At 41.4% G+C, this 20,553-nt stretch overlaps 1 protein-coding gene across 2 annotated transcripts in view; it reads right to left on the minus strand.

Moving 5' to 3' along the window:
* dcxr (dicarbonyl/L-xylulose reductase) overlaps nt 1–20,553 on the minus strand; it is a 35,563-nt gene that overhangs the window by 1,905 nt on the left and 13,105 nt on the right. For both annotated transcript variants that reach the window (XR_006106890.1, XM_042508489.1), the window contains exons 6-8: nt 20,006–20,105; nt 3,165–3,229; nt 417–534 (exon numbers count right to left, since the gene is read on the minus strand). Coding sequence is in view for 1 of the 2 variants with exons in the window: in XM_042508489.1 (XP_042364423.1) it covers nt 417–534; nt 3,165–3,229; nt 20,006–20,105 (283 nt within the window). In the remaining variant the exon portion in view is untranslated. The remainder of the gene's footprint in view (nt 1–416; nt 535–3,164; nt 3,230–20,005; nt 20,106–20,553) is intronic.

Raw genomic sequence — 20,553 nt, forward strand, 5'->3', positions numbered from 1 at the left:
AAATAACACCTCGTGAGCGTAAAAACCTTTTGCGATAAAAACATTTTTTTCCAAATTGATGCGTTTCAATTATGCGTATGTTGTACTCGCAATTTCAATTTGTGCAATTTAAGGGCTAAGGTACACCTGCCTGCTGTGAATAGGCGCGTTGAATAGGACCATGCACAGAACATCTAGTCCAGTTAAAGTCTGACTGAGTTGTTTACGTGACGGAATAGGTCCGCTTCCAACCTCATTATCTGGGTGTGTTATTCCAACTTTGAGAAATTTGATTCAATCCAATTTCAGTCAGACTATGATGTTAATATGTTACATTGTTTAAAGTCCAGTTTTAGTTGGACTGACACAATAATTTTTCTAATATCATGTAAACGCACAAGTGTCTTGACGATGTATATGCAGCCTGTGGGTCTGACCTGCAAAGCGGCCCAGAGGGATGCGAGACATCATGCTTTTGGCTTTTTCAGGGTCGCTCCAGCCAAGGCGACCCATCTCAGTCATCACCACTGTGGGATTCACAGCGTTCACACGGATCTGATTAAAACACAACACTGGCACTCAGTTAAAAGCACTCCAACATTCAATCAATGAAAACACCCTTAAACATCTCATTATGAAACTACGTCCTTCAACAGCAAAGACATTATTAAAGCTGCAAGAAGTGATGAAAGGGCCCTCGCATCCCCACATATGTCGGGGTACTGGTGAACTCCAGCTAAAGCAGTCGTTCATTTCTGTGAAAGCTGGATTATGCATGCAGAGGTTGGAGTGGGATATTTCACATGATGTGGTACTTCCAGCAGCCACTAAGTGGCAGTGGAGGGGACACAAATTCCATGTCATCTTGGTGTACATAATTTGTAGACCAAACCATAAAAATAAAATTTAATTGATTAATTAATTAATTAATAAACAAAAAACCTATTTGGAATGTTGAGGTTGAACCTTATCCAGGGCAGGTAAGCTTTACAGGCCGCTTCCCAGAGAAGAGTCTGAAGGGCAACTTAAAACACAGTTGAAGTGTCTGAAGGTTTAGCTCAGTTGGTTAGTGGGCTTGCCTGCAGTCTTCAAAACCATTATTTCAAACTTCACCCAAGGCATGTGAATTTTACAAGCAGCTGTCCAAACCACAGGGGAAAAAGGACTGCCAAAAATAGTCTAAGTGTCAGCTGGAAAACATTACATATACAAGACAAGGAGACAAGGAGACAATTGTGTTATTGCATCACAGTTTCTTAATTACGTCAGATTTCACTTTGACATTTCTTCAGCGATATTCCTTGATTTCAACAGACGCATCTGCCGATACTGATTTTACCTGTTTTGGGACAACTTTGCCTGGTTAATCACTCAACTTTACATGCCTTAATTTATTCTGCAATATCACAATCGGTGTCTAAACTGTATGAATCTACAGCCAAACTTTATTTTATGGTATAAATAAAATAAAATATCGGCTGATATACATGTTTCTGTCTGCTCTGCTGATATAAGGATCATATGGTGTTGAAATGTAAAATTCAGTAATGGCAGTGATGTCTGTTGAAAACTTGACTGATATATGAGCCAGGCCAATAATCAACTAAGTTCTTGGCAGGGAAAATTCAGTATTCAGTATAAGAAAATTCAGGAGACAGGGAGACAATCCTGTGTTTTTTAACTGTTTTAAGTGTTTGTTGCAAAGTACGATGATGTACCTGATTTCCTTTGTTTTCAGACTGCTCCCTGTCGTTCAAGACCTAAGGGGTGTAACATCCCCTTTTTTCATGGTTCCAGATGCGCTAGGCTGCGTCATGCTATCTTCCTGACTTTCCTACCTCATTACTCTGCCACTGTCCTGACTTTCCTATTCCAGTGCCTTACTTTCTACCTTCTGACCCTTTTCTTAACCTGTTCTTATACCTATTTTCACGTCCTCTCGTCCATCCTCTACCTCCATCTTTTACCTTCACTCAACTTCCTGTCTCTCAACCCAACTTCATATATTCGGCGTTCCCTTCAGCTCTGTGCTTTGGACAGCAGTCTTCAAAATTCACCTGTCCCAGATAAGACTTGAACCACCAACCTTGGGCACACAAATCGCCTGATTTACCCACTGAGCCAAACCTTCTAACACTTAGCATGTTTTTGATGTTCCCTTGAACTTGAACTTACAATCTTATGGTTTATGAGTAAGTGTTTTAACAGATCAAGCCAATGCATCTGATACTTCAACCGTGTTTGAAGTTGAATATAGCTCTTTGCTTTGGACAAATAACTTTAAAATTCATCATGGATAAGGAGTTCCAGACCTCAACTAAAGCTGCAAGCGGCAATGAAAGGGCCCTCGCATCCCCACGGATGTCGGGGTACTGGTGAATTACAGCTAAAGCAGTTGTTCATTTCTGTTAAAGTCAAATAACGCACGCATAAAGTTTGGACCCTGGAGTGAGATATTTCACATGATGTAGTACTTCTAGCACCCACTAGATGGCACTGGAGGGCACATGAATTCAAGTTCAACAGAAATGTAACCAATTTGCGTGGATTTCCAGGGTTAAATGGTAAATGGACTGTACTTGCATAATGCTTTTCTACTGTTTTGACCACTCAAAGCACTTTTACACTACATGTAACATTCACCCATTTACACACACATTAACAAACTGGTGGCCAGGGCTGCTGCTGCTGCTGCTGCTGCTGCTGCTGCTGCTGCTACACAGGAACTATTCATACGCATGCACACTCCCATGACGCAGCATTGAGAGCAATTTGGGGTTCAGCATCTTGCCTAAGGATACTTCGACATGTTGCCTGGAGGAGCTGGGGATCAAACAGCTGACGCTCTGAGTAGAAGACAACCTGCTCTACCTCTGAGTCACAGCCGCCCCAATAGTAAATAGTTTGTGAAAGTGATCTGAACGCAGCACAGGTAAAATGATTTCAAAGGGTTAAGTATCAGAGGCAGTAGGACTTGTAGTGAGCGTGGACAGGAGAAGTTGCTGTACTAATGCATATGAAATGCATATCGTGGTTTGACTGCTTGCATTAGAACATAGAGGAGTTCCAACTTTTTTCACCACTCAGTGAACATAAACTAGACGTAGCCTGCTGTAAACTCTAATAAGCCACGCTGTGGTCCAGATGACTGAGAGAGACTGCTGTGCTGTGTAGTGTGAGTGTACCTTGTGGGGTCCAAGCTCCAGAGCCATCACTTTAGTCAGCATGTCCATGGCTGCTTTAGTGGCACCTGAACAATGAAAGAACACAGAGACAACAGCAACTTTACTGCAGCACATGGAAACCTGGGCAGCTGAATAGCAGTACACCATAAAATCTGACAAGTTGATTTTACTTTTAAAAAAACATCTAACAAACCTACTGCCTTAAAAATAAGTAAATATAACAATTAGTCTTAAATTATGTCCACGTTATATGTAATTGTTAAGTTTATTGAAAATGTTGTTATATTTACTGGGTTTTGTGAAGATGCTCACACTTAGAAAGAACAAGGTCTTTGCACTTGCGTTTTTTTTTAATTGCAACAACTTCACAAAATTAAGTAAATATACCTGAATTTTTAGTAACTTCACAATTAGATGCAAGTAATTATAAATTAAGATTAATTGTTATATTTACTTGCAATTTTCAAGGCAATCAGTTCCAAGATTATTTTAAGTAAGAGCAATTTGTCAGATTTTACAGTGTATGTATACTAGTTTGGAAGAATCTGTGTTGTGGATTCAGAGTCCACCTCAAATGTCCACAGCGCTGTCCGTCCAGACAGCTGACACACAGCAGGCTATTTTAATGCTGCCTGTCATGGCTACCATCAGACACCAAAGCCCCTTTCACATGTGCATTACAACCTTAAACTTATCTAGCCGTCACCTGAAGGAGCTGTACGTAAGAAGACAAAAGCAAGAATCAGCTAGATTGGACATTAAACAGACTTTATCCTGCCAGCTCGCTGCTACAACGTCTGTGTGATGTCCGACTGAACCCATGTGTGAACAGAGCAGGTCATTGTCCTGATCATTCACAGTCAGTGAGTGGGCATGTCCATGCCATCTCTGTCATGTGACTGGCGTGAAACCAGAAGAACACAAATATCCAGGGTGAGAAGGAAGGTCATTTACACAAAGATGCCAGCGAAAATGTTGAACTAGAGCGGTGATGAGTTTAGATTCATACAAGAAAATGGCTGAAGCATCGCCCACGCTCTCACACCCCAGCTGTGACTAGACAGGCAATTGCTGTTTTTCATCATGGATTAGACAATTTATCACCATCCAAACAACTAAAAGCTCCCCTGGTCCTCCTCATGTAATATATGTCATGTCACTAATGACAGTGCTTTGTATTTAATGTTGGCAGATCTGTGCTGCTCTCTGGTGGACAGCACTGAGACACAATACAAATCTTCACTTTGTTTATTAAATGTGACATGCAAAAATTATACAACAGTTAGTTCCGACCAAGCAATTTGCTTGGTTGAGTTCCATTCTATGAGTGCTGATATAGGAGTACAACATCAATAGGACTTTTAACTTTGCATGTATCACTCCGTTTCACGGCCATTCAAAATCTGTTAACTAGTGTAAGAGTAAATATGGTATGGTTTAAGCACAGGTTCAGACAGCTAGTTGGTGCTGATCATGTAGCTGTCAGTTGTTTAGGTTCAGGAAGAAGAGAAGAAGAAAAGTGTCAAATACCCAGATCTACTGGCATATAGAGCGTGCGTAGCAGTGATAAACGACAGCCGAACGCGGCCGAGTGCAGCCGAGTGTACCCGAGCATTGACTCCAACTCACTGGCTCACTCACAGAAGTTCCCCGAGTCGAGTGCTCGAAGCGAACAGCGCTCATTCACGAGCATTCCTCTCATAGTAGCTTAGCTTATTAGCAACAGCAGCTAATCGGTGATATAACGACAGCGATGCTGTCGGTTTGACGTGATGATCAGATAATGGTATATCTATCTCTCTCTACACACACACACACACACACACACACACACACACACACACACACAAATACACATACAACTTATCAGGGAATCATATCGTAATCACGACCGGAGAAATGAAATTAGCAGAATTAAAAAAGTGTTGTGCCCACAAAAAGATAATATAAGGTGGTGTCTTGTAACATTGCCCCGTCTATTATTACACAGCTCAACTTTAAGTAAATACTACCTTCAGTATTGTTTTATAACTGTCACTAGTGCTGCTTACTGATAACCGGTTGTTTGAATCTACAGACCATAGACCAGGGGTCTCCAAACTTCTTTGGAAGTTTGGAAGGGCCATATTTGATAATGTGAAGATGCCCGGGGCCAATGATCCTTTCTGACATTATTTTAAACAATAAAAGTTACATACAAATGCACTGTTCTATAACAATTTTATTTTCATTGTCACAATTAGCATTTTTTAAATGGCAATGTAATCAAATCTAAGCCACTCAGGCATGAACAAATCTTAGTAAAGACAATTCTGCCTTTATTTCAAAAATGGAGTCAGATAACAAAACACACTGTGTGGAATACCTGTTGAAGTTAATAAAAATCTTAACCTCATGTTCATTTTAAACTTTACTTATTATGAGTAATGCAAAGTCTGTTAACATTTAAGTTTAAAACATATGACTCCTACTCTTGTCTTTCACAAGATAATTCAGAAAGTAATATTTTGTGTCACAACAACAGGTAGCAAAAGAACACCAGCAGTTAAAGGCAAACCTTATTCAAAAGTTTAATACAATATGTGCCATAAGTCCAAGTGCATATATTTTGCTTTTCACAGTTAATAGTAACAGATGTTACCATTCAAAACACTCAGAATTTCAGGTTGACCTAGAAACAGGTAACTTAATGACACTAATGAGAAGGGTGATACTGAGATATGGATTTCAGTAGACAGGCCAGGTCTGGCTTGAAGGTAGTGGTTGAGATGTGTAGAATGTCACGTAGGTGGAAGTCACTTAGTCTTGACCTCAAGCAGTTTTTGTTAAAGTTCATGACAGAGAATCTCTGCTCACACAAATATGTGAAGCCGAATAAGCTCAGCATTGTCTTTGCAAATGTTTGCATTTCTGGAAACCTGCCTTTATCCAACTGATGGTAAAAGTCAACAAGAGAAAGCTGCTGGTGTCTGCTGCGCCACTGATTGTCACACTGCAGATCAATGAGCTCCATCTGCATCTGTGGCAGAGCATCGTCAGCGTCCATGGAGAAGGGAGAGGACAAAAGCAACACGTCCTTTTCAATAGCTGCAAAATCCCAAAAGTGTTCGTTTAAATCCAACCAAAGAGATGATGGCTGTTGTGTAGCAAACCCACTTTGTGTTTTGTGCTTGCTGTTTCTCGTTTTGTCCACCAGAGGGCAGCTTGCACTGTTTATAAGTTCATTTGGGAGAAACAAATAGTATTTTGATATGATTCCTTTATAAATATATTTCATGATTAGAGTTTTACTAAAAAATTTAATTTCATCTATATGTATGTGTATATTTTGCTCATTTAAGAGCTAAAAGGGTTCATCTTAAGAGTGCAAGATTTTATTTTGAAGGTCGCTATGTCGTAATTCCGGTTAATAGTGTGTTGCCGGGAAAATTCAGCCATGAACACGGAATCAACAAGTTGATGGTAAAATGATAAAGTTGGCTGTAAGGTAAACAAAGGAAAATGCATGTGAAGCAGCAAAACAGAAATGGTGACGGAAACAGAGTGTATTTTAGCAACCCCCCGAAGAGGCACAGGGTTGGTGTGTGGTTGTAACTATATTTTTGACAATGTGTGTGTGCAGGAAATTTATGCTAGCTTGTCGCTCATGTGTTTAGCGATCTCACGATATATTGCTGAGTATTCAGATAGGCTTGCACTGTGATTGTTTACCAGTTATTATATACGGAAATGGTAACAGAGATGTGATTTGTTGTTTTCTTTGTTTTTCTTACAAGTTCTCACGTTGGTTTATTGTGGAGCTCGTGGAAAGGAATAAACACTAAAAACCATCAGTCGAGTCTCTTACCATCTTTCGGAGGGTATGCTACAGTGAGAACTTCACCCAGAGAGGGACCCAGTGACAACTTGTATGCAACATCAGCTGCCTGTGAGCTCTACAATCAAATATCACGGCAAGGCACAGAGCAGCGCTGCAGCATCGTATGGTGAAGTGATGGTCATGGGACGGTAAGGAAGACAACTACAGTCAAAATGGATGCCTTAAAGGAACGGATAAATAAACTAAAGGCAGAAATTGAGGAAAATAGAGGATTATTAAATCAAGGAGATGAAGAAGGATTGTTGTCAAGGCAGGATTAAAGGAGCTAACTGAGACTAAAAGAAAACAATTAGTTGAGCTGGAACATGAAATGGAGGACATCCAGGAATTAAAGACATTACGTCATTCAACACGCAAAAGTGTACCCACAGAGAAATTTCTTGCCTATCAGAACGAAGAACAGAGTAAAAAGAGAAAGAGGCTGCTTAGTCTTTATGAACAATGGAAACTTCAAATCAGATCAACCAAAGAACATTTAAAGGAATCCATGTCAGATATGGAACTGGCTAAAATGGCAGACAACATTGAAAATGGAAAGGATGACATAATGAAAGTTTACCACGAAATAAGACAAGGTACAACACCATCTACGGATCTAAGACGCAAAATGGATGCTTGTGATGCCGTCACCAGAGACATTATAAAAATAATAAATGAACGCTTATCTGGAATAGATGATGACTTTGATGCAGAGCGTGAAAGGCAGAAACTCCGTGAGCTACAGGCTCATGACTATGCCCACTCCATATATGGCACTGCTTCTCAGTCAGCTAACAGTTATTCTTCTGAATCAGTCATGGCCGCAAAAAGAGCTGAAGCAGCCGCAGAGCTTGCTGCAAAGGAGACTCAATGTAAACTAATGGAGGAAGAAAGAAAGCAGAAAGAAAAAATAAGGATGATGGAGTTTGAGTTGGAACGTTTACAAGCAGAAAGAGACATACAGGTGGCACGTGTCAGACTAGAGAGCTACGACAGAGAAATAAGACAGGAAGCCGACAGTCAGCCCTTACAGCAACTAGACAGTCAATACATCAGACAAGACCCTGTTATTCCCTTTGTGCATCACCAAAGCCCTTCCATCGCCCCACCAAATCCCTCCACTGACATCTCCTCTCTAGCCCAAGCGATATAAGACAGCATAACCATTAACAGACTCCCCATGCCAATGCCCACTGTGTTTGGTGGAGACCCTATCCACTACATTGAATGGAGAGCTTCATTCATGTCATTGATAGACAGGAAAGGTATTTCGCCAGCCGACAAACTTTATTATTTAAAGAAATATGTCAGCGGCCCTGCCCACAAATGTATTGAAGGCACCTTTTACCGAGACGATGATGAAGCATACAAAGATGCATGGAATAAGCTCAACCAGCGCTTCGGGCAGCCATTCGTCATCCAAAGGGCCTTCAGGGACAAGCTGTCAAAATGGCCAAAGGTGCAAAACAAAGACGCTGAAGGATTAAGGGCTTTCTCTGATTTCCTAAATGCCTGTCTCCAAGCCATGCCTCACGTGAAAGGTTTGGAAATCTTGAATGATTGTGAAGAGAATCAAAAGCTGACACAGAAAGTCCCAGATTGGCTAGCAGCACGCTGGAACCGCCAGGTCTCAATAGCCCTCATGGAAGGTGAAGACTTTCCCACTTTCGAAGTTTTTGCTGCATTTGTGTCAGTTGAAGCGGAGATAGCATGTAATCCAATCACGTCCCTGCATGCTCTGCACTCATCTAACTCATCCTATGTCAAAAGAAGCACAAATGAAACAAAGGGAAACAAAGTAAGTGTCTTCAGCACTCAAACAAACGCAAACACTGAAAATTCGAGGTCAAATGCTGGAAAAGAAAGGCCTTCCTGCATGTGGTGCAAAGACGACAAGCATCAACTACCCAAGTGTACAAGTTTCAAGGAAAATTCCCTCAATGAACGACGACGAGAGTTCATAAAAGACAATAAGCTGTGTTATGGATGTGTCAAACCTGGTCACAGTGCCAAAGTATGTCGTCACCGTCACACTTGTGAGCTGTGTAAAGGAAGGCATCCCACCTGTCTACATGATGAAAACTACAAAAGACATGAGGAAAAGGACAGACCTGTAGTCATGGACAGAAAGAAATCTACAGCTAATGTGAATGCAGCTTCAAACTGTGCAAATGAAATTGTGACTGCTAGCCCACTCTGTGTCACTAAAGAAGATCAGTCATGCAACACGTCCATGATCGTACCTGTGTGGGTCTCCTCTGCTATGCAGCCATCCAAGGAGCAGCTCGTCTATGCACTGCTAGACACCCAGAGTGACAGCACCTTCATTGAGAGAGAAGTAAGTGATGAACTGCAACCAAACACTTTTCCTGTACAACTGAGGCTTACTACTATGTTGGGAAAGAGCATGATTATGAAAAGTGAGAGAGTAGAGGGACTCCGCGTCAGAGGCTATAGTTCAAGTGTTTACATCGACCTTCCTCCTTCTTACACAAAAGACTGCATCCCCCTGAATCGTGATCACATACCTACCCATAAAACAGCAAAACAATGGCCTCACCTAGCAGCAATCACAGATCAGATGCCACCTCTCCTGAGCTGTGATGTGGGACTCCTCATCGGGTACAACTGTCCCAGAGCAATAAAACCCAGACAAATGATTGATGGAATGGACAACGAGCCCTATGCCATCCTCACAGACTTGGGGTGGAGTATTGTGGGCTGCTCCACACCTGGCCTCAATGAAAGTCAATCCAGTCTGTGTCACAGAGTTGCAGTAAAAGAACTCCCTCCAGTAACGCCAATGGATGTGATAAGTGTACTGGAGTCAGACTTCAAGGACACTAAAGGAGATGACAAAATTGTCTCACAAGAGGACCTCATGTTCTTGAGCAAACTCAAAGATGGAATAAAGGAAAATGCCCTGGGTCACTACGAAATGCCTCTTCCTTTTAAAGAACGTCCATCTTTACCTGACAACAAAAGGCTCGCTGAAATCAGGCTCAACCATTTACAGCGAAAGTTCAGCAAAGATGAGAAATACAAAAGAGATTACACAACGTACATGAAGGAAATCATACAGAGAGGTGACGTGGAAGAGGTGCCGACAGATGGAGCTGAAGGTGAGCGGTGGTATATTCCACATCACGGCATATATCACCCTCAGAAGCCTGACAGACTGCGTGTTGTGTTCGATTGCTCTGCAAAATACTGTGGCACTAGCCTAAACGAACACCTGCTCCCAGGGCCAGACATGATTAATAACTTGACAGGCATCCTCATACAGTTCAGACAGCATCCCATTGCTCTTCTGTGTGATATAGAGAAAATGTTTCACCAGTTTCACGTCCAAGAGGAAGACCACAACTACCTCCGGTTCCTCTGGTGGAAGGATGGAAATACCACCACACAACCTCAAGAGTACCGTATGAAAGTACATCTTTTCGGGGCGGTGTCATCGCCTGGGTGTGCGAACTATGGACTTAAATATTTAGCAAAAGAGCACAGCCACTCACACCCAGCAGGTGCCCAATTCGTTGCAAAAGACTTTTATGTGGACGACGGGGTAACAAGTACCGACACTGTGGAAAAGGCCATTCAGTTGGCAAAGGAAGCAAGGGAGATATGCATGAAAGGTGGTCTCCGTCTCCACAAATTTGTGTCAAATAACCATGCTGTGTTGCAGAGCCTTCCCCCATCAGAGTGTGCAGCAGAGGCAAAGACAGGGATTTGACATTCAGTGACACACTGGAGCGAGCTTTAGGAATCCAATGGAGTGTAAACGAGGACTGCCTCAGATTCAACAGCACCTTAAAGGACCAACCAGCCACACGTAGAGGCATATTATCAACTGTTGCTTCCATATATGATCCTCTCGGCTTTTCTCGCACCATATGTCCTCAACGGGAAGAGAATCCTTCAAGAAATGTGCAACCAAGGCACCGGCTGGGATGAACCCCTGCCAGAAAGGCTCAAACCACGGTGGGAGAGTTGGAAACATGACTTCATCAACTTGCAAAAGGTAAAAATAGCTCGCTGTTACTTACCTGCCAACTTTGGGGAAGTTGTTGAAACTGAGTTACACCACTTCTCAGATGCGAGCACCAGTGGATACGGCCAATGTTCTTATCTGAGAGTCAAGAACAAGAAAGGAGAGATTCACTGCTCACTGGTGATGGGAAAGGCTCGTGTTTCCCCTATGAAGGTGACTACAATACCACGGCTCGAATTAACCGCAGCAGTGATTTCAGTCTCCATCAGCAACATGCTCAGAGAAGAATTGAGAATTGTTGATGTGAAAGAATACTTTTGGACGGATTCAAAGGTGGTGTTAGGCTACATAAATAATGATGCTCGGAGATTTCACACCTTTGTCGCCAACCGGGTCCAGAAAATCCGCCACTCCACAAATCCCCAGCAGTGGTGCTACGTCCCTACGGATGAGAATCCAGCAGATGGAGCATCGCGAGGTAAAACTGTGAATGACCTACTTGCATCCAACTGGTTCACCGGCCCCATGTTTCTCTGGCAAAGGGAGATACCCAGAGTAAATGATGCAGTACCAGACCTCTCCATCGGGGATCCGGAAGTCAAAAAGGCACAAACCCTGCAAACAAAAACCACAGAAATAAAGAGTCTTGTCGACCGTCTGTCCAAGTTCTCATCATGGTCCCGAGCTACCAGAGCTGTAGCCCGTCTGCTTCGGAGAGCAAAAGGGGTGACATCACACACCCTTTCTACAGTGAGCGAAAGAGAAAGTGCTGAGCATGTCATCATCAGAGATCTGCAAAGACAAACGTATGAAGAGGAAATCAAGTTGTTGAGCAAAGGTAATCAACTACAGCGTCACAACAAATTACACCACCTTGATGTTTTTCTCAACGCAGATGGTCTCCTTAAGGTGGGAGGACGACTCTGCCACTCATCACTCACTGACTCTTTCAAGCATCCAATTGTCATTCCTAAAGAGCACCACGTGACAAAGTTAATAATCGCTCACAACCATGAAAGGACAAAACATCAAGGAAAAGGATTCACAATCAATGAAATCAGAGGCAGCGGATATTGGATTCCAGGAATGAGCAGAGCAGTGGCATCATACATCCATCAGTGTGTAACTTGTCGTAAACTCAGAAGAGCTGCAGAGTGTCAAAGAATGAGTGACTTACCTGTTGAACGTGTCGAGCCCTCCCCTCCTTTCACATACTGTGGAATGGACTGCTTTGGCCCTTTCACGACTACACAGGGAAGGAAGCAGCATAAGTGATACGGCCTGCTCTTTACTTGCTTTTGCTCACAAGCCATTCACATCGAGATGTTAGAGGATATGTCCACTGACACCTTCATCAACGCCCTGCGACGCTTTATTGCCCTTCGAGGTGCAGTTCGTCAAATTCATTGTGACCAGGGCACTAATTTTGTAGGTGCTAAGAATGAATTCAAAACAGCATTGCAAGAGCTTGACACACAGAGACTGAACACATTCCTGTCACAGAAACAGTGCGACTTCATCATGAATGCACCCCACGCCAGTCACACTTGAGGTGTGTGGGAGCGCCAGATAAAGACTGTCAGAAGTGTCCTGAGCTCTACTCTGTCTCTTTCTCAAGGCAGGCTCAGTGATGCTTCATTAAGGACTGTATTGTACGAAGCTATGGCTATAGTCAACAGTCGACCCCTCACTGTTGATAACTTGAACTGCCCTGACAGCCTTGAACCACTCACCCCAAATCACCTGATCAACATGAAGTCCAGTACAGCACTCCCTCCACCAGGCACGTTCCCTAAAGAGGACTTATATGGAGCAAAAAGATGGCGTCGTGTGCAGTTTCTTGCAGACCAGTTCTGGAGCAGGTGGAAACGAGAATACCTGCACAATATCGCTACCAGACAGCGGTGGCACACGCCAAAGAGAAATTTAATGGTGGGTGATATAGTGATGGACAAAGATGAACTGTTACCCAGAGGTGAATGGAGACTCGCAAGAGTCATAGAGACTGTCATGGTAAGGATGGACTTGTGAGGAGGGTGAAAATCTCTGTAGGAGATAAGAGTCTGAGCAAGAAAGGTGAGCGTCTTGCCAAACCTTCTATATAAGAACGCCCAGTGCAGAAGTTAGTTCTGCTGTTTGAAGCTTCTTAAACTGTGGCTACATAAAGACAATGACACTCTTACTGAGAAAATTATTCTTCGTTCACATCATTTAATGTGAAACACTCATAATTTTGGTGGGAGTGTAGCAAACCCACTTTGTGTTTTGTGCTTGCTGTTTCTCGTTTTGTCCACCAGAGGGCAGCTTGCACTGTTTATAAGTTCATTTGGGAGAAACAAATAGTATTTTGATGATTCCTTTATAAATATATTTCATGATTAGAGTTTTGCTAAAAAATTTAATTTCATCTATATGTATGTGTATATTTTGCTCATTTAAGCGCTAAAAGGGTTCATCTTAAGAGTGCAAGATTTTATTTTGAAGGTCGCTATGTCGTAATTCCAGGTTAATAGTGTGTTGCCGGGAAAATTCAGCCATGAACACGGAATCAACAAGTTGATGGTAAAATGATAAAGTTGGCTGTAAGGTAAACAAAGGAAAATGCATGTGAAGCAGCAAAACAGAAATGGTGACGGAAACAGAGTGTATTTTAGCAACCCCCTGAAGAGGCACAAGGTTGGTGTGTGGTTGTAACTATATTTTTGACAATGTGTGTGTGCAGGAAATTTATGCTAGCTTGTCGCTCATGTGTTTAGCGATCTCACGATATATTGCTGAGTATTCAGATAGGCTTGCACTGTGATTGTTTACCAGTTATTATATACGGAAATAGTAACAGAGATGCGATTTGTTGTTTTCTTTGTTTTTCTTACAAGTTCTCACGTTGGTTTATTGTGGAGCTCGTGGAAAGGAATAAACACTAAAAACCATCAGTCGAGTCTCTTACCATCTTTCGGAGGGTATGCTACATGTTGCATACCTCTTCCTTTGCGCACCGATGTTGTTCTGTGGAAAACTGTCCATAACTTCTTGCAAACCTGGGAAATCTGTGGTGCAGGGTTCCATTTGAGACAAGTGTCTTAGGAAAAGTTGCAGCTTGGTTCCAAAGGCCTTAATACATGCATATAGCTAGCTCACCTCTACATCTTGTTCCTGGAGACTAACGTTCACGCATTCAGATGCTTCATAATGTCAACCAAAAAAGCTTAATCTGCCAGCCATACAGTATCTGACAGTTCTTGCATCGGTTGTCCCTTTTCAGCTCTGTTCTCTGTGCCAGTGTTACGAGCCAGGCAAACATTAGCAAATTCTTGCTTCTTCTCGAGGCAAACGTTCTCCACTATTTTCATGACACAGTCTTTGATAGACGTACCCTCTGTGAAAGGTTTGCCATGTTTGGCGATTAACATGGCCACTTTCGTAGTTACATGCGCATGCACCCGGTGGCGTTCCGATGTGGATTCATATAATGTCTGGAGAAATATCTCTACATTTGGAAAATGGCGCATTTTACATCTTTAGGACTTATTTGTTTGTAATGATGGCTATTAAAAAATGCGTTCTGAAAAGTCAACATGTCTCAAAAAAAAATTATCCAGTGATTTAAGGAGGTCTCTTTCCCAGTTCACTTTCGGTCACTGTAAATTTTGCATCAGCGCTTGGCGCACTTCCTGGGGACTTGGACTATACCAAGCCCCCAAGAAGTGTGCCATCCTCTGAAGCAAAATTTACATAGTGGCCGTAAGTGGAACTACAGCGTCACGTGATGCACACTGGCCCAGAAAGACTTTTCCCCATTTGTTAACATTGGGAAATAGACCTCACTGGATAATTTTTTTTGAGACATGTTGACTTTTCAGAACGCATTTTTTTATAGCCATTATTAAAAACATTAAGTCCTAAAGACGTAAAATGTGCTATTTTCCGAATCAAGATTTGGAATTTGGTGTTTCTCCAGACATAAAATGAATGCGCATCAGACCTGTGGGACTCTTCCGTGAGAACGTGCGTGTAACTCTAAGAGTTTCTGACACAGCACAGGCTTCGTACCGGTCGTAGTAATGGATATTTTGCTGTAAATCATCATTTTTTAATCACAATTCATCATTTTAACCATTTTACAACACATCCATACGCTGTTGGATGTAAAGCCTGTAATATGGACGTGTCTGTATCAGAAAACCGTATATACGGTCTACGGTCTGTATTCAAACTACCGGTAATCAATCAGTGAGCAGCGCGGAGCATTAGTGACAGTTACTAAAAGGTACTGAACGTAGAATTTTTAAAGTTAAGCTGTGTAATAAAACACAGGGCAATATTACAAGGCACCACCTTTTAATACCTTTTTATGGCCACGACACATTCCGATTCTGTTAATTTGATTTCTCCGGTCAAGATTACAATATGATTCCCTGATGAGTGTATGTATATGTGTGTGTATGTGTGTGTGTATAGAGAGAGAGATAAATATACCATTATCTGATAATCATGTAAATATTAAAACCAACAGCGTTGTCGTTATACTGCCAATTAGCTGCTGTTGCTAATAAGCTAAGCTACTACGAGAGCAATGCTTGTGCACTGGCGCTGTTCGCTTCGAGCACTCGGGTGATCTGTGTGAGTGAGCCAATGAGTCGGAGTCAATGCGTTCGGCTGTCGTTAATCACTTCTACGCATGCTCTATGGGCCAGTAGATCCGGGTATTTTGCACTTTTCTAAACCCGGAAAAAGAGTGTTCTCTGCTTCATGCGCCACTGAGCAGCTCTCATAGGAATGAATGAAGCCCTGCCCCCAAGGCTGTAAATACATCCATGGACTGTACATGCATTGTTACTAAAAGTTTTGAGGAAGCCCAGGAGGGGGGCAGCTGTGATGGACGGGTTTTGGTAAACCGCCAAATGCTGAACCAGGCATGGCTGGTTTCCGGTTTTTGAAAGCGGAAGCAAACAATAGCAAAACCGCTACCGCTTAGCATCCATTTACTATTTCAAATAGAGAAAACAAGTGATTACTGCTGAGTTTCTGTCTCTTTTAAACTTTCTGATTTTATGTTGTTCATGTGAAAGCCCAGGCTGGTTTACTGGTGACGACTCTTGTGACGACTCTCGTGAGTAAAGCTTGCTTTACCGAAAAGGATAGATTTTTTTAGCAGCGGCCCGGGTTTGATTCCGGCTTGCGGTCCTTTGCTGTGTGTCATTCCCGTTTTTGCTTCCCCTTTTCTCACTCTCTAACTACACTATAATGAAGGCATGAGAAGTCAAATAAATAATATTTAAAAATTAAGGATTAAATTCGCTCAGATTGCCTTTATAATTGTACTCCCATTAGCATACATTGGTATGTGTGATAAAAGCAATGTAAATTACCTTAAAAGATAAAAATATGTTTTTGACAAGGTCTAATTAATAAAGTGTAACACTAGGGCAAGCCAAGGACCTGGTGGGTTAGGTCTGATCAGCTGTGTAATGGCTGGGCTTGAGCCACTGGTGACACAACAGCAACAGTTCATGGATCTATTGCAACAGTTGCGCTCTTCGCGCAATGCATTGTGGGAAACAGTAGGCAAGGCAGACAGATAACGGATCCATGGGAAGACTGGTCCAATTTATAATAGATTCATAGTATGGATGCATACTGAGAATTTTTTCTGAATCAGTATGACATTCGAGTATTTCTGGCATACTGTGGATTTTGCTTTTGTTCGCATACTGCATATTGACCAAATCAATGCATACTGCTAGTGTAGTGGGCAGTTTCAGACACAGCCACTGTCTGATACGGGACGGTCTAGGTGACAGAGATCACAGCAGTGACTGGAAACACGCTGGAGCGACGAAGTGTCTGATCAAACTAACTCATCTGAATCACACAGGCCGAGATTGGGGAGTTAAAGGGGAGAAAAGGCTTATGTGATTTATTTTACAAGTAAGTGTGAGTTACATGTCAGCTTTGTTAAAGATAAAACGGTGCTTGATAGCAGAGTGCTATTTTGTGATATATTAGTATTGATAAGGATTAAGAGAGCATATTTGAGACCAATAAATAATGTAAAAACATTACTGTAAACAGAAATGTAATTTAAGGGTGAGTGTTTTTAGCTTTGTGGTTCTGTTGACTCCATTTGTCTTTATTATGTTTCAGCTCAGCTGATTTTCCATTGATGGCAAAGGAAGGAAAGCTGAAAGACCTGAATGAGATCACAAGGTAAATCATTTAGAAAAATGAAACATACTAGGCTTAATGGGGGATTATTCTGTTATTGTATATTGGTAACTTACAATAGGAGCACTGGGTGCTGGAGGAACTATTTCAAAGCGGGTTATAAAAACGCAGAAGGCTTTAGTTTAATGCAGTTCATTAACGTATGAATCCAGTAGAGGGCAATATTACACAGCCTAATGAAGGCTCTCCTCAGGAGCACAGATCTGACTAATTCATGCATTCACATGCAGTGGTTTACTCTTTGTATTAAAATCACTCTCTTATTTTAACAGTAGTGTGATGACATCGAACAATGAAGTAGCTAGACCTTTTTAAACAAAGGAAAAACCTTGGACAGAGGGATGGGCAAGCTGACAAAGGATCAAAGTCTGATAAATTATTAAAAAAGGATCAATATTTGTAGGCCTTTCATATGAAACACTATAGACAAATGCTGAGGTTACCACAGCAAAAGCTAATTTCCAAGCGAGTAATTCACTTTGAGAAGTATAAACTTAACACAACTAACAAAGTTTCATAACTGAAGTTGGGTACCAAACACACCTCATCTCCCAAAGTGGTTTCCCACCCAGGCCTATAAAGGTATGTCTGGCCCTCTTTCCTGTCCTTTTCTCCCTCCTTCTTTCAGCAAAAGAGCCACACAGGATTCAATGGAGCCTAGAGATTCCTGCACTAAGACAGCACCCTCATTCTGAAAATCAGCTCCCTGTCTTTTGCAAGCCTTTCCCTTGACTTTTTCCTCAGTTTTTTTGAAAAACATTAAACCAGTTTACTCAGGTAAAAAAGAGCTTATTTTCAGGTCAGTTCCTTGTCACCTTTTCCTATTTCTTGCAATTTGTGAGACATCTTAAGTTGCTCCTTGCCTCTTTAGCCATGAAATAAAAGTGATTTACTCATGTTTCAAAGATTTAAATGCTTGTGAAAGCATCTAAACACTGCACAAAAAAACAGTGTCAATCCAGGTTTCAAATGGTTAATGGTGATCAAAAGCATATAACAATGTGTATTGTATGTTTTATGCTATTGAAAGTATTATTTGAGGGCACTGTATACCTTGATTAAAAAAGCGGGTTAACAGTACATGAGGGAAAGACAACTTCACTGTTTATTAGTGTTTATAGGGGTAACAGCTCAGCACTGTGCAGCTCAGCCATCACATCATCCTGTTTCTTTGGCCTGTGAGGTCTTCTGATTAGCGTTAAAGGAAAACATCAGTCTCCAAATTATCTTTTGTATATCTGCAACCTACTCCATGTTATGTTGAATTTGTGAAAGAAATCTTTGTTTTTCTCACATGCCTCAGATGAACAAAGAAAATTGAGAAAACTCTTGATGAACTGACGTCATTGGGGACTGGGTTTAAAAACAACAGAACTACCTCAAAACATCTGTTCACAAACTCTAACACAACTTGTGCAGAATTATCCAAGTCTTATACTTACGCTCAGTACTTCCCAACATGCATTTTTGCTGAAAGTATTTACACCACTGCCTCCATCAGTGAGTTTGTTTGTGTTATTATGTGACTTTTTTAATTTGAATTAACCCTTTAAAACAGAAAAGCCACACAATAGCACAAACAGCTCTTATCCAGGCAAAGGTAGAGCAGCAGCTTCTGTGTTCAGAAAGGAAATATTCCCATTTTTGTCAATAAAGTCTGGCTCTGAAGATCACATAGACATGTTTCACATTAAGTTCAGTACCCTGTCTGAAAGAGTGGCCTGTTTGGGAAGTACTGAGCATATGACTGGAGAAATGAGACTTGGATTAAACTGCATGAGCTGTGAAAGTAAATGTTGTAAATGGATGTTGTGATATAGTGATATAGTTTTGCTGTTATTAACCCTGTAAAAACAAAGCAAATTGGCTTGATTTCTGTCAAAAACATGAGACAAAGGCAGTGAGCAACTTAACAAGAAATGATCCAAAATTAGCAAGAATGTTACCTGAAAGACAGAAATAAAGAAAGACAGAAAAGTAACAGGACAGAAACAGAAAACGACCTGATAACGCTAAAATTAATTCACACTTTTCCCTCTAATTATAAATATAGTTTTGTTGCTATTTTTCTCAGGTGAATGATTTTTTTAGCTTTGGTTTTTCTTGTCACCTTTTACACATTTTTTGCAACTAGCAGGACATTTCATGCCAAGTTGTGGACTGCATTGTTTTTCCATGTTTTTGAAGAAATCAAACCAATTTGCTTACATGTCACAGGTTTAAATACTAATGAAAGTTTTCAATTTGCTTACATGTCACAGGTATAAAAACTAATGAAAGTTTTCAATTTGCTTACATGTCACAGGTGTAAATACTAATGAAAGGCGTCTGAATGCTGTACAAGAACACTGAGGTCAGTCAAGGTTTCACAGGGCTAAAGGCGGACCCCTATGACTTCAGTTCATCAAGATTTTTTCTTTTTTTTGGGCACTTCTTTCACTGTTGAGGCATGCAAGAAAAATAAAGTTTTCTTCAAAACTTTAACGTGACAAGTGGTAAGTAATTGATTTACAAATGTTAATTTAGGGGTGTAGTGATATTTTAACCAGAGTATTGTTATGTAAACCTGCTGGAGATGACAGTGGTGCTCTTGGTCACCAGTCAGGAGCTGCACTGCTAAAAGCTGCTGTTTCAGTCAGTGACTGTGATTCAGTACAGTCAGTTCATCTTGAAGAGTTGGTTAAAGATTTGCTCATGTACTGAACAGCTCTAACAGCTGCTTTAAGCTCTCTCTGGAGGTTCATGTTGGTGCATGCTGTTACTCACAGTAGATGGTGTGATCTCTGAGGGCGCACTGGGACGCCTGGCTTGACACATTGACGATGGAGCCTCCTGATCCTCTGGCCTTCATACCACGAGCCACGATCTGACCACACAGACACAACTCGCTTTGAGTCAACAGAAGCATTCTGATGAAGCAGACATTTGAATTTAAACTAATGCTGTGATTAAAGCATTGATAGCACTTTCATCCATTACAGGAGATTTTTATTTAATGAGGCATACTGTAGACTACCTGACACCCAAAACATGAGTTTACCATTAATGACTGGATCAGGGAGACTCAACCTGCTTTGCTCAGGGGTCACTTGGGGGCAAAATGACAGGAGGCCAGGGGCCATTTGCAGCAGCCATCTTTCTTGGATTTTAGGACATTTCTTAGATTTTTAGGAAGTTTATAGAATCTTAGGACATTTGTTGGATTTAATAACATTTGTTGGATTTCAGGACATCTCTCAGATTTTAGGACATTTGTAGGAGTTTAAGATGTTTCTAGAATGACAGGACACCACAAGGACTTTAGAACACTTCTA

This window comes from Plectropomus leopardus, chromosome 19, assembly GCF_008729295.1.
Source record: "Plectropomus leopardus isolate mb chromosome 19, YSFRI_Pleo_2.0, whole genome shotgun sequence".
Classification (NCBI taxonomy): Eukaryota; Metazoa; Chordata; class Actinopteri; order Perciformes; family Serranidae; genus Plectropomus; species Plectropomus leopardus.